We start from the raw sequence: 15,023 nt of genomic DNA, 5'->3' as shown, positions 1-15,023 counted from the left end.
AACAGAAAGCCAATACCACTCCAAAATAAAATAGGGGTAAGGAGCTATTTTCCTTCATTTTCATTTCTTAAGTATGAATTTACAAACATAAAGATGTGTTGTGTCATATTAGCGAACATAGAGAGAGATGAGAGAGAGGGGGGGGGGGGGGGGGGGGGGGGGGGTGGGGCAGCAAAAGCTAGGAAGCACAGACAGACATGAGTACCTATAACATGACACAGACAATTTTTGAAAAATTATAACATGACATAGCAAGGTACAATACTGGTAAGACACCAGTATGACACCCCAAATGAAGTGTCCTTGCTTCCTAAGGAAAAAGACAACTATCAACTATGTTGCACAAAATTCATGAGACACTGATCTGAATCCTAAGTCACTCAAGAGTAAATCAGAACTACAACAGATCTGCTAGCCTTTGAACTCCTTTTAGACTGGATATACAGCAAAAAGCAAAACCAAGAAACCAAGGAACAAAACAAATTAACAAATGGAAAAACCATCATCTATAGTTCATAGGTGTCAACTGCGCTATCCATAGATTCCTCTCTTCGATGTTCAGAGATTGGAGACCTGGTTTCTAGTTGGTCAACATCAATGGAGACTTCATCTGCTGTGGCAGATAAGGAATTTTTGTGATGTTTCCTATTGTGTCTCAACTTAACGATCCTCGAAAGCACTTGCACAACATCCCTCATGGAAGGTCGTTTTCTTGGGGCTCGATTGATGCATTTGTATGCAAGAGTTGCCACTTCGTTGAGTTCTTGCACATCAAATTTCCCTTCCAGGTGGGAATCCACAATTTCCTCCCATCCAACTTTTCCCTCAATATTCATTGCTGCCTATTCATCAAACAAGAAAATGCATTAAAATAGCAAGCATATATGACTGCGACCAGGTCAGCACTTCTGCAACACAAGCCAACAATAAGCCTTTTTCTTTGAGTAACTAAAATTTTCCCTTGGGATTGGATAAAACAATTGTGACCTTTGGCCTTAACTGCAAAGCTTGTCTTCAGCCATTCTTTAACATTCGGTGCATTTTCACTTATTCTAGTATTTTATTATATGATAAAAACAATGGAGGAATCATAAATATCATTCAAAACTTCAAGGTAATGACCCTTGCACTTCCAGTATCACACTTTTTTTCTAAGTAAAATAACTATATTAAACATAGGAGGAAGCTCAAATACGGATTGTATTAAAACTACTCAGAAAGAATTACAATCTACTTCCAGTACTACATTCCTATATTGCTTTATTTGCATTAGTACCCACACACACACACACACGTAGAGAGAGAGAGAGAAAGAGCTTACGAGCTCAACATATTCCATGAGACCCTGTTGAGGATTTCTGCCAGCAATAAGTTCAAAGAGCAACACTCCAAAACTGTAAACATCACTTTTCTTAGTGAAAGCCTTTGTGGATATATACTCGGGATCAAGATACCCAAAAGTACCCCGTATATTAACTGCGTGTTTGTCCACCATCTCTTCTCTTGAAAGCCCAAAATCAGCAACCTGCTTGATCCAGCACAAAAAGCTACAACAATGTAAGAGGTGGGCTAACCAATTATTAGTAATAGACTTTTATCTTCGGAAAAGTTTTATTTCAAACGATCCAAAACTCAGGAATGTCTATCAAGGGCTTAAATATAAAGGTCCTCTTCAAATAGCAAAATAATTACACTCTTTTGAGGTAAAGATAATCAACAATCATGAAAAGAGACATACCCTGGCTCTCATGGACTGATCCAACAGAATATTGGAAGATTTAATATCACGGTGTATTACAGGAGGAACTGCCTGAAGTGATAATATAGGTAATAACAAATAAGCACCTTAAATAAATCATATACATGTACAGGTGTTCACACAAAAGACAGATATCCATCATTTAATAGACATAAGATGTATAATTACCCCATCATGAAGATACTCCAAACCCCTTGCAATATCTAAAGATATATGAACTCTTAAATCCCAGTTCAATGCTTCATGTTTTTCACCTGCGTTAAGAAGAAAATTATGATGTTTATTACTTAATATATGAATAAAAAAATAAAATGCACAGAGTTATTCTAGCACAAGGTTAGTTCAATGCACCAATACACTATGAAAGAATGACTCAAGTCGCTGGAAGGAATAAAAAAAAAAAAAGGTCAACGAAGACCAAAAAATTCAGTCATGCCAGAGACATACAAATCATGCATTTGTAGAAACTCAATATAGTTGAGTTATATCATTAAGATGATAGGCAGCTTACTGTACAAATGAGAAGCCAAGCTGCCTTTATTCATATAGACGTATAAAAGCATATGCTGGCCTTTTTCTGCACAATATCCAACCAAATTCACAAGATTCCGGTGATGCAACCTTCCAATAACATAACCTGAGAATCATTAGAAGGGGGGTTAAAACTGATGAAACTGTTTTAAGAACAGAAAAATATTACATAAAGAAATCAGTTACATGTCAATGAATGGCAACCAAGACACATTCAAACTGGTGGTTGTTTACACAAAGGCAAAAGGAGTAGTTTTTTCTTGAAGGATGGTTTAAAGCTCTCATACATGTTTATAAGCAGCTAATTTCTAGGAGGATTTTGTTTATTAGTTTTCCCACCAAATTTATTTTGTAGACAAATATATGCTATTGGGTACATGAAATATAAAAAAATATCATCCATTAATCATCACTACCTCTGTCTGGAACTCTTTCTCCCCTTGTTTAGAATCAGTTGCAAGCACTTAACAGCAACTGTCTCACCACTTGACATCTGAGCTCTGTAAACAGGACCAAATGCACCTTGTCCTATTAAAGTTGTGAAATTACGGGTTGCTTTCTGCAGATCCCTGCATGAAAACCATTAAGCCAAAATTAATTAAAAAGGGGTAAAAGGAAAGCTCAAAGAAACCTAGGTGTATAATCGTTGGAATGATGTAAAATGAAAACCTAGCCACCAAAACACAAAAGGAGCACATCTCAAAATGACAAATCTAATAATCGTTGGAATGGTGTAACATGGGTTATACTCATGAAAAATTCCAACCAATTCTCTCGATTGTTGACAGATTATCATAATTTTTTTTTTTTTAAAGATTCTAATACTGGAAAGACATGATAGGTCTCCACTGAGCATAGTCAACATTTTCACAAATTGTATAAAATTGCACCTTTTCAAGGGCACCAAAAAATATTGAGTTCAAAAACCAAAGAGTCTAAATTTAATTAAATTCAAAATTATATATATATATATATATATATACACACATATAATATAATATATAATATATGAGAAACCATTACATATTTTAGAAATGTATTATTTAAAAAAATGTGTAAGCTAATACCATGTATAATTTGGACATCTTCTTAAGAAAATGTATAATTTGAATTATGAAATTGTGATTGTTTTTAATTGTACCCGTGCATATGTATGGGGTTGTAAATACAAAATTTCTCAATTGCAGAAAATCAAACAAATTGAAAAAGGTGTCACAAATTTATTTTTGTATTAATCAAGTAGTGAGTACACTCTCTATTTTGATTCTTTCACAAAAGAACACTCTTCTGATTCTATCTTCTTTGTGGTCTTGACTCAAACAAGAAATCCTCTTGGCATTGGTTGGAAGATGGATTGAACGGTCTTCATAACAAATCTCTGGCTTTGAGCTTGTTACAGATTTGTTGTTCAGCAAGTTCTTCAAGTCCTTCAATTGTTCTTCAAGTTCTTTGAAGATTTTTTGATTTTAGGTTGAAATTCTTCAGTGCTTTAGATGCAGAATTTCTCCAGAACTTTAACTTTTTGAAAATTCGGTCTTGAAAATGATAGGGATGTCCTCTATTTATAGTGGTTTTAGAGGATAAACTCCACTTTGAATTAATATACTTGAAAAGATGTAGTAGACTCTGATTGGCCCAAATTTTTCTTAAAGATAATTATCTCTATTTATCTATTTTGATAAAGGTCATATTTTTATAAAGATAATAATCAATAAAGATAAATAATTATCTCTATTTATTTTATTTATTTTAATAAAGATAATTATCCATCAATTTTCAATAGAAAATTTATCTTTATTTTACTTATTTATTTTAATAAAGATAATTATCCATAAATTTTGAATATAAAATTTATCTTTATCTTGTGGGCCAAATGACACGTGGCAAATTTTAATATACCAATGTGATGTCAATTTGGATGACACATGTCATAATTTGATTTAATTAATTTAATGACATATTAATTTGGAATTTGTCACTAAACTTTTGATGTGGTATTTTGTAATTGGCTTGACAAATTTTTGCCTCTTACAGGGGTTGCACACTAGTTTTGAATAAAGGAAATTAATATCAATTATACAATTATTTAAGTTATACGTTATTGAATATTTGAATGTTAAGTGAGACCCAGGATTTTATTAAAAAATAACTATAAAACCCAAACTATATTATTAGTTAGGCAAGGTTTGAAACAAATTTCATTTCTAACAAATCGAGTCCAGAGGACTCAATTTTGCTCTAAGAAAATCAAGTGTGAGACACTTGATTTTCCAGTGCAAATTCACTGGGCAAAATCGAGTGCAAAGAACTCGAATTGTTAGAAATCAAATATGTTTGAAACATTGCCTAACTAATAATATAGATTGGGTTTTATAGTTATTTTTTAATAAAAACCCGAGACCCATAAAGAATATTAAAATAATTATGTAAGCACTTTAGTAAATTTGATTGAAATATGACTCAATTTTTATCATCAAATCTTGTTATATCATACTGTGAAATACATATTTTGGATTCTATTGCTGTGTTATCACCACACATATGCAGAATATTTATTCCATTACAACTTTTATAACACTTATTCTTATTTCTAACTTATCATAATTATTGTGTATCAAATGTGCCCTTAGTTACAATTTTTTAGGCATTGTATCTTAGAATTCAATCTCATGGTTAAATTGACCAAAAGTGATACAACTGAATTTAATTATGCTAAAAAGAAGATATATTATTTGTGTTATATTGTTTAATACAACCATATGATTGATATTATTTAGAGAACCTAATTTACTCAAAAATATTAGAGAACCTAAGATAAGAAACTACTCATAATTTTTATCTTTTATCTTTTATCTTTTTCTCTAATTTTGGGGCCAAAATACTAGATGACTGAATTTTTCATAATACAAAAGGATTATAAAAAAATATTAATTAAATTGGTTAATAAAGAAAAATGGAATACTAAAAGTGAGAGGTAAAAATAACATTTCCTTACTCTTGACTATTAACTGTTGATGAGAGAAACATGCATTGCTAATCCAAAGTGAAAAGGGCTAATCTTTTTCTTCATTTTTATTTTAACACAAGTCATAGAAAATAATAGTATTTCTTTTTGCAAAATCTGTGGATTAAATTCAGATCTCTTTGTTAAAAAAAAAAAAAAAACAAAAAACTATAAGGTCATTGCTCTATTTTATTAAGGTGAGTATGTAAATGGTAATTAATATTTATTTTTACTCTTGTGAGAAACAAACAGACACATGAATGGAGAAGGAATGAGGTTCTAATACAAAAAAACACTATAAACTTTACTTAAAAACAAAAATAACTTTTAAGGGTGGGCGAGACAAATTATAGTATTCATAAATATATTCTCTTAAGGAACAAAAATAAATAAATGAAGAAGATAATCATTATATACTATATCTTAATCAAATTTCAAAATATCAATTCTAATAGATTTTTTTTTTTTATATTAAAAAAATTCAAAAATACCAAGCCTAAAATTCAAAATTCAAAATTCCATTCAACCATTTATAAATTTTCTATTTCCAAAATGGTTTTGAAAGGGAGCAAGAGTTGGGTTATCTCAGCAGCCCAATTTGGAGACCCACAAAACCCAATCTATATCCAGATTCGTCGTCGTTTTGTATACAATCTTGTTCCGCTTCTTCCAGCTGCAAGGAAAAGCTATCTGTTATTATCCATACATCCTCATCATCAGCGAAAGTCACAGAGAGACAAAGAAGAAGCATCAAAAAATGGCAGCCATGGCTGCACTTCAGAGCTCCATGACCTCTCTTTCCCTCTCCTCCAATTCCTTCTTGGGCCAACGCCTCTCTCCTCCTACTCTCTACCCAGTCACGGTACCTTATCCTACAAATCCTCCAAACCTTTTTTGTTTTCTCAATTTTATTGTGCTTTGTAGCTTTTAAACTCGTTGTGCATTGCTATATGAAGTTCCACCATGATTTTCTTCTCAAATTATAGTTTTTTGTTGGTCATATTATAATGGGTGTTTCACAACTTGGAGCTTTTTCTCAGTTTTTTTTTTTTTTTGTTCTGTGTTTCTCTTAGCTCATTGTATGTTGTTAATTGAAGTTGCCATTATGTCTTTTCCTCTCATGTTTTGATTCTTTACTGGTAATAGTTTAATGTTTTTTTCACAAGTTGGAGATTTTTGTACTACTCAAGTTTGCGGTACTTTGTGGCTTTTAACTAATTATGTCATGGTAGTTGAAGTCACAGTTTGGAGATACACGCATTGCTAATCTATTATGTTCTTTGTTGGTTGCATTGAGGTGGGTCTAGCACAAATTGGAGCAACTGTTCATTGTTTGGTGTTTGAGTCAAAAAACCCACATGTTGGTCACTTTGTGTGTGTTATATACTTGGATTTATAGATATCTATGGGTTTTGCACAAATTAATGGAGTATTCCCTTTATTTTGTACATGAATTAAAATTTAGATGTTGAAATGATTGCTTTAACTTCCCTCAATAACTGAATCCTAGAAAAAATTCAAACATGTTTATCTGGAATCAAAAAGTGGTTAGTACCCAAAGGCTTCTTCTACAATTGGAAGAAGTTTTTCTTTTGGTTTTCTCTCATTGTATTTGGGCTCCTTGTTGATAGTTTGCAGGTGGGTTTAGTAACTATATTTCATAGTTCATATCTAATAACAAAAAGATAGGCCTTACATGGAGGAAAAAAAACTTGTAGTCTAATCTATAAACCATTTAGGAAATTTTGAAGTAGTTTTAGTCAGTAGGGATTGTGTTTCTTAGTTGGAGCATTGGTCATTTATCTTTGTGTGCTGTCTTTGCTTCCTAAGAATACCGATATGCTTGAGCCTTGGCCGTAGGTGGTACATGCATCGAAGAGGTTTGGGGTTTGAATATGCTTTAGCATCAAATACAAAATAAAAAGAAGAGGGTATGCAAAGGTGCTAGGTCCTCATAGACAAGGTGCCATTATCAGTATATGTAGTAGATTCCAAGTCTATTTTCCCAGGCTTAAAAAAGTGGAAGTCATTACCCTAGTTTAGTATATAAATATAACTTTGTTGATGTGGCTGCACCATTTTTTAATCTGTTTAGTGAATAGAAGATCATGCTAAATTGAATTTGAAAACTCTTAGCCCTTTGCTGTTTTGTTGTGTAGTCACAAATTTGCAGAAACAATTGCCTTCTAAATCATGGTGTCTACATTTTTGTGTCTGTGCTCAGTAGGGACACTCTAACCCTGCCACAAAAGTTTTTCTTCAATATATAACTGTGGCTTGTCCCCTCTAGGTTTGCAACTTAGCTTACTGGAAGTAAAGGTCATCTATTTATTGCTGAGTGATTTTAATCATTTTTCAGATCTCATCCTCATTTGTGTAAATGCCTCCTGGAAATTAAGAGAGTAATGGTCAGAATTTTGGAAGACTTTGATTCAACCTGACAATTTGATAAGCTAAAATTCCATAATAATTTCTTATTTGGCATCTTTTTCTTGAATCTTGCCCGTAAGCTAGGGTATAATAATCCTATAACTAAAATTCATCCATTATAAAAATGACACAGATGCTTTAGTTTTCTTCTTTCTCGTTCAAGGTCAAACAACACCCCCCCCCCCCCCTCCCCAAGAAAAAAATAAAAGAAAAGATGATGGATTCTGGTGATTCTAGATCCTATATTCCTTGCCATGCTATCATAATTTAGAGTACATCTTAATTGACCTCCTATTTGCATAGGATTTTTCTTTCTTTTTTCTCATTCATCTTAGAGTCAGAATTTGACCGCACCCACCAAAATTGGGATTACTTGATAACATCTTTTCTGTTGATTTTACATGCAGACCAAGCCGTCAGAGAAGCCATGTCTCATTGTAGCGAGGGTTAGTATTACAGGTCCTATCCTTATATTTTCATGTTGATAAACTGTTTCCTTGTTTAAAGAAAATATGATGTGTGTTCCACCCCCAAAAAAAAAAGCTAAAAGAGAAAAGAAAAGAAATGAAATTGCTGATCTTTGAAGGGGGTAGAACAAAGAATTGTTTGAACTCTACTATGTCCATTATGTGCGACTCAGTCATTTAGGGGAATTTATTTGATTGCAACCTAAAGGTGAATTGGAAGGAGATGCATAAATTAAATTATTATTCTCGTGAAACCAAGATAAAAGTTTGGTTTAATTTTACATGGTATCGGCATACCATAAATATTGTGTTCCTAATAAATACTCTCTTTGTCTGTGTGTAGTGCCTTATATTTTTTTCACAATCAATCCCTTTATTGGAGAAAGGAGGAGTTTACTGTAGGTTGATGGCCAGTGTAAAATTTGGTCACTTCATTATTGGTAGCGAAGGGCATGACTTTGGATAGAATAAATGACAAAAAAGAATACATGTGACTGACCTTGATAAGTCTATTAAGGATTCATAGTTGACTACAAAATTTTGGGATAATGACTTGGTTGTTGTTGTTGTTGCTTATAAATAATTTGTTTTTGTTTACAGGATTGAGTTGTCATTTTATGTAATTATGGGTCTCTTTTTTAATTGTCTGGCAGCTTAAACGATGGAGCGGAAGGAATGTAAGCCAAACAGCCTTCCAATCCTACACAAAATGCACGTTAAGGTGGGAGATACAGTGAAAGTAATATCGGGGCGTGATAAGGGTAAAATTGGAGAAATTACCAAGATCTATAAGCATAACAGCTCTGTGGTAGTGAATGAGATAAACTTAAAGACAAAACATGTGAAGAGCAGAGGAGAGGATGAACCTGGCCAGATTCTTAAGGTTATTTTTATTCCTTTATTGGGAACATGAAATTGTCAGTTTTATTTTATTTAGTTACTTTCATACTCTATGAGATTCTACCATGTAAATGAAAGAAACAAAGTATTTGAATTTCAAGGGTACTTGATTACTTTGACTTTCTCATCATGTTAGGAAATACATTGATAGCACAAATGAATATCTTTTTGAATTTTTATTGAGGTATATGGTTCTTGTTTGCTAGTTGTCCATCACAAACAGATGTTTTAAATTTGGTGTTGCAGATTGAAGCCCCTATCCACAGCTCAAATGTGATGCTCTACTCAAAAGAACAGAATGTAGCAAGCCGGGTGGGTCATAAAATCCTTGAAGATGGTACACGAGTCCGTTACCTTATAAAGACTGGGGAATAATTGATAGTGCTGAGAACTGGAAGAAACTGAAGGAGGAGAAAAAGAAAACTGAAGTAGCTGTTGCTTCGTAGAGATCGAATTCATGACTTCACAATTTAAGTAATTTCTGAATCTCTAGATGTATTTCTGATCTTCTTTTTCTTCACTTGTCTAAATATTTTGTTACTGCTCGTTGCTGATCCCCAACACTAGAGTAACATAGTTTTCTTCATCCTGTATTGGTCCTATAATCCACTGCAAATTGGAATACGGATCTCTAGCCTAAACATTTATTTTGTAATATCTTGGGAGTTCAATGCAATGATAGATATGTATGTGCATATGCCTTTTTTCCCCCTCTTTTCCATGCATTCAAAGTGAGAATTTTCTTTAAGTCCTCTGCATTTTGAAGTGCATATGGGTCGAGGATTGAGGATTCTCTGTTTGACTAAGGATTTTTTATTCAAATAAATTTCGTTGATTGCATGTTTATTTTTCCATCTATTAAATTGAGGATTTTATGAAGGTGGTGACCAGTGAGGGTGAGAGTGGAAGTTGGTGAAAAAAAGTATAAAATAATAGGATGAAGAACTACAGTGGCTCCAGCAACTGCAAACAAGGCTGTGTAAACAAGTTTAGTTTTGTCAAGTAGTGAATATTTGAGCTCCTTGTCAAGCTCAGCTCAAACTCGAACCAAGCCTACAAACAATGATCAAGTTTGAGCTCATCATAAAGTCTAAAAGGTTGAACTTGGCTTGGGTCAGTTTGATTCATTACTCAAGCTGAGCTCGAGCTCAATATCAAGCCTTTGAACTTGAGATCCAACACAAGTACATTATCAAGTCATATCAAAACTTATTTTGTTTGGATGAGTGGTTTCAACTTCTAATTAATTAAATTTTTAATAAGATATGAGTTTATTTGTCAAGCTTATATCAAGTTATTACCAAACCTATAAGCAAGTCTTGACTCAGTTTGTTTTATATGCCTTAATGTTCACAAGCTAGTTTATAAACATTTTTTTTTACTTGGGCTCATCTCGTTTATCACACAAGTCTAAAACTTAAGTTCAAACTTGGCTTGTTTATAAATAGACAAACATGAACAAGCTTTTTATAAAACCAAGCCCGAGATTTTTATGAATAGCTTGGTTGGTTTGCAACCCTAACTGCAAATATTATTTGCTCACAAGTTAGATTGTTGGAGTTCTAATGTTGAGATTGACTCCCCAAATTTTAGGGTAGAAGAGGGGTTTAGCTTGTTGTTCAAAGAGCATTGCTTTAGAAAAGTTACACTCACTTATGTGGGATGTCATTCACCTCATTTAGGGCCCTTCATGACACAAAAGGAAGAGGGAGGGTGAAAAATTTCAATGCCTATATAAATTTATAATTACTTTAAGTTGAAAATGCCTAAAAAATTAAAAAAGCAAAAAAAAAAAAAAAAAAGGAAGGGGGGGGGGAAGAGGGTGATTTTTTAATTTTTATTTTATCACTCTTTTTGGGTGCTAATTAAAAGATGTATAGTTTCTTAAATTTCTTGTCCATATGTGGGTGACGAGAGGTGGGGAATCTTCAACCTCTTTATTTTAAATCTTTTTCATCTTATCTAGGCCAAATGTAAAATCCACCTTTTATGTTTCTCCAAAATTCATTCCAATTTTCTAATTTTGCTATCATTATTTTAGTTCTCTAACTTTCAAGTTTATTTAATTAAGGTTTTTTTCATTAATTTTTGTTATATGTTGTGATTAATTTTCCAACTTTTTAAATTAAAAAAATTCAATTAATTATTGAAAAATATTTTCCAGATTTTTTTTCCAAAATATTTTAACAAAAGTTAATAGAAATGCCTTAATTGAATAAATCTAAAACTTAGAGAACTGAAATGAACGAAAGCAAAATTAGAAGACTAAAATGAATTTTAAAAAAATTTTGAATGTGAATTTTGCATTTTAACATTTTATCTATTTTATATGGTTAATATTTTATTTTATGGATCGTACAAATTGTCATGTTATTTAAAATTTTAAATAATTTGGTGACCTATACTCTTTTAAATTTGTAAAATGTAATTTGAATTAGGAAATTGATCAATTTCAAATAAAAATAATCATTTTTTTCACGCGAACATGGAAAAAAAGATTTCCCACCTAGCATGTCATGCTTGTACTATTGATGATCAAGAATAGTGAAGGGGATGAGAAGAGTGAAGCTGAAGAGAGGAGTGATGTGGCTGAGACTCCTGTGGTGCTCTCTCAGGAAGTTGCAGACAGAGAATTCAGTGCAGCAAGTGTATAGTACAAGGCGTTTGGTGAGATTGTTGGCAAAATATCAAAGCTTTCTGTTCAATTTGAAAAGTATATGACTGGTAATTTTAACTGTTTAACACATATTTGAAGGTCTTTCTTTTCTTTTCTTTCTTTTCTTTTTTCTTTTCTTTTTTCCTTTTTTAAACTAAGGAATTATCTTTGATTATTTTGTGTGTGTGCTTGGAAGTCTCCTATTTGTTTTGATGAAAAGGAGATTGAAAGAGGTTCGTTGGGTTGTGGGTTTGAGCTGAAGCAGGTTTGGGTATGTGATTTGGAGAATGGGTTTTGAGTTTTTGTTGTTGGGCGTGGGTTTTTAATCTTTTTATTTTTCTTCAGCTAACGACGTCGTTCTTGAGCCAGCAACGGATTACAGTTTGATGTGAAACGGTGCTGTTTGGAATTGGGATGGCTGACATGACAAAAAATTACACTTGGAGTGTGTCTTGGGTGCAAGCATGTCACTTTATGGCCACTTAGAGCATTTGCAGCAGTGTAGCTATATTGCTATATTTTAGCTACACTGCTACTAAAATGATGCTCCAGCAGTGGAGCTAAATCTAAAAATTTTAGCTCCACTGCTATAGTGCACATCTAAAAATGGATGTGCACTGTTCATGGGAGAAAAAAAATTATTATTTTAATCACCCGGTGGATTAAAATAATGCCTCTCATTCACTCTCTCTCTCTCTCTCTCTCTCCGGCCTCTCACTCTCTCAACTCCGATCATCGAAGCCGCCGCTCTGTCACTCCGATCTCTCACTCTTTCAACTCCGATCACCCAAGCCGCCGCTCTCTCACTCCGATCTCTCACTCTCTCAACTTTGATCACCTAAGCCGCCGATCCACCCCTTTTGCCGACCCAGCTTGCCGACGTGATCGATGCTTGCTCGTCGTGGGTTTTTTTTTTTTTTTTTTTTTTTTTTTTTTTCTGTGGACTGGTGGTGGTGGTGGTGGTTGTGGCCGTGGCTAAGGAAAAAGATTGGAGATTTTGGTTTTTTTTTTTTTTTTTTTTTTTTTTTTTTTTTTTTACTGTGGACTGTTGGTGGTGGTTATGGCTATGGAAAAAGATTGGAGATTTAGTTTTATTTATTATTATTATTTTTTTTTAAATTTTTTTACTAATTCCTACTGTGGACCGGTGGTGTGGTGGTTGTGGCTGTGGCTGTGGCTGTGGCCGATGGTAGAGGTATTTGTGGTTGGTTTTTTGGGTATTGGGATATATTATTTTATTGTAGTGGTTATATTATTTTATTGTGATGTTTATATTATTTTATTGTGTTGAAAGCTAAAATAGATCCATTGCTGTAGCATGTATGTAGGTAAAATAAATAAAGTAAGTTTTGGTGATGCTAAATAGCTAAAATTATAAATTCACTACTGTGGATGCTCTTAGGCGAGTCCACTAATAGAGGGGCTGCTTTTTGCTAACGGATGGAAACTTGAAGATGTAAAATTCAATTTTCAAATTTTAAAGTATAAAATTCAAAAAATCTCAAATTTAAAGAATGTATTTTGAAATTTACCCATAGAACTATTCAATGACTAATGGGGCCTCTTAATATAGCTATCATAAATTGAAATTTGGTCCAAAGGAGTGAAGGACCCAAACATTAAAAATGCCACTGTATGTGGTAAAAGCTGAGAAACCCAAGGATTGAGACCTAAAGTAAAACAACTAATTTGTAGAGGTGGGTAAAAAGCTAACTTGCAGATGTTTAAGGAAAAATCAAATGAATTAATAACAAGGACAAATAAATAGGGTAGAAAAGAAGATATTTTGTTCTTATAGAACCTCCTCAGTCAATCTAAGGAGAAATACAATTCTTTGATATCATAACTTACAATGAAACTTATATAATACTTTTACAATACTTTTCCTTCGATTCAATTTTTTCTAGATACCTTGTGCATGAGGGATCAACTTCTATTTATATTGAGGTTCGATTCATCTCTACCATCCACCTTTTGGGTGGATATGTGCGGTAGGGAGGATACTTGTCCTATCCCCTACTTCCCTTTCTTTTGAGGTTGAGAATATGAGCTGAGTGATGACAAGCTACTAGAGCACTATTTGGGGGTGTCATTTAGTTATAAATGCAGCACAATTTTTTGGTGAAATGCATTTAATGCGGATAAGATGAATGCTTCTTCCTAAAATTTCTTTCACCCTTATCTTGGGCTCTGCTGTTACTCTGCCAAAATGGTTATATGTCAATAACTTATAGGTTGCATTGGTTAAAGCATCAACAGTGGGCTTGCCATATGTCAAATGTAAGATACATTTGGCATACAAGCCCAGCAAATGCTCAACAACTGGAAGGCCAAACTTGGAGAAGGCTAATTTTTTTGAGATAGTGCTACAGTACCATCTTATTTGTAAGATGGTACTGTAGTTGAATGGTATAAAAAATAATAATTTTTAATACTTTCTCCCTTTTTTAACCAGGGAATTTCTCTCTCTACTCTCATTATTTCTCTTTCTTTCTCTCTCTTCCTTCTCCCTTTCTCCTTTGCTCTTTACTCTTTTCAAACCAAGACCCTGTGGCTTCCTCAACGGTGGAATCGGATGGCTTCGATGGCTCGACGTGAGGGCTTTGATGGCTTTGACAGTGATTCCGACAAGGCATCGGTGGTGGGTTTCTTTGGAGGTGTGGGTTTTGACAGCGATGGAGATTGTGGGTTTTGACGATGGTGGGTCAGTGGGCTGGGTTTGGATCGGCGTGAGGGCTCCGATGGGTTTGAATTGGAGCTTCGATGGTGATTTCGATGAAGCATCGGTGGTGGGTTTCTTTTGCATATTTGATTCGTCTTTTTTTTTTTTTTTTTTGAAACTCTTGGATTGTGTTCTGTTTTTGATTGGTGTGAAGATGAAAGAAAATAAGAGAAGGTTTTGGGTTTTGTTGTTGTTTGTGAACTGTTTGGTTTCCTAGAAAGTTGAGGAAGAACAGAGAGAAAATGAAACTTATAAATCTTCGTTCTTAATCTTTTTTGTCGTGGTTTTTCAAGAATGAAATAGTTTGTTTCAAAAGAGTGATTACCTATGTTTGTGTGTGTGTGTGTGGCTCTGTGTGTGTGGTGATGGGTTTGGATAGGTGGATTGTTGTATCATGGGTCTCTGTGTGTGTGTGGCTTTGTGTGTTGAAACCAGTGCTAGAGGTTGAGAGAGAAAGAGAGAAAGAGCATCTCCTTTCCATATACTAGCGTGGTGGTGGCTATTGTGGTTGTGGTGTGGTTGCTAGCTAGTGGTGTGATGGGTTTGCTGGGATG

The 15,023-nt window shown here is 33.6% G+C and overlaps 2 protein-coding genes across 2 annotated transcripts; one reads left to right on the top strand and one right to left on the bottom strand.

The window, feature by feature from the left end:
- Positions 1 to 202: 202 nt before the first annotated feature.
- Positions 203 to 2,864, bottom strand: LOC112025008 (calcium/calmodulin-regulated receptor-like kinase 1; the record flags this gene model as incomplete). Its single annotated transcript, XM_065769395.1, is given in 7 exon segments — positions 203 to 842; positions 1,322 to 1,525; positions 1,739 to 1,810; positions 1,928 to 2,013; positions 2,271 to 2,393; positions 2,703 to 2,753; positions 2,756 to 2,864. Coding segments are annotated over 7 exon segments (981 nt in total), but the record flags the coding sequence as incomplete, so codon positions are not given.
- A 3,003-nt stretch (positions 2,865 to 5,867) lies between these two features.
- LOC136065767 (large ribosomal subunit protein uL24c-like) lies at positions 5,868 to 9,767 on the top strand. Its single transcript, XM_065769396.1, is given in 6 exon segments — positions 5,868 to 6,156; positions 8,132 to 8,170; positions 8,845 to 8,854; positions 8,857 to 9,074; positions 9,338 to 9,461; positions 9,464 to 9,767. Coding segments are annotated over 6 exon segments (570 nt in total). The 5' UTR covers positions 5,868 to 6,051; the 3' UTR covers positions 9,538 to 9,767.
- The last annotated feature ends 5,256 nt before the right edge of the window (positions 9,768 to 15,023 follow it).

This window comes from Quercus suber, unplaced genomic scaffold (assembly GCF_002906115.3).
Source record: "Quercus suber isolate HL8 unplaced genomic scaffold, Cork oak 2.0 scaffold_1141, whole genome shotgun sequence".
Taxonomy (NCBI): domain Eukaryota; kingdom Viridiplantae; phylum Streptophyta; class Magnoliopsida; order Fagales; family Fagaceae; genus Quercus; species Quercus suber.
Note: the sequence above shows the minus strand (reverse complement) of the source record. Positions and strands in the feature narration are given on the sequence as shown.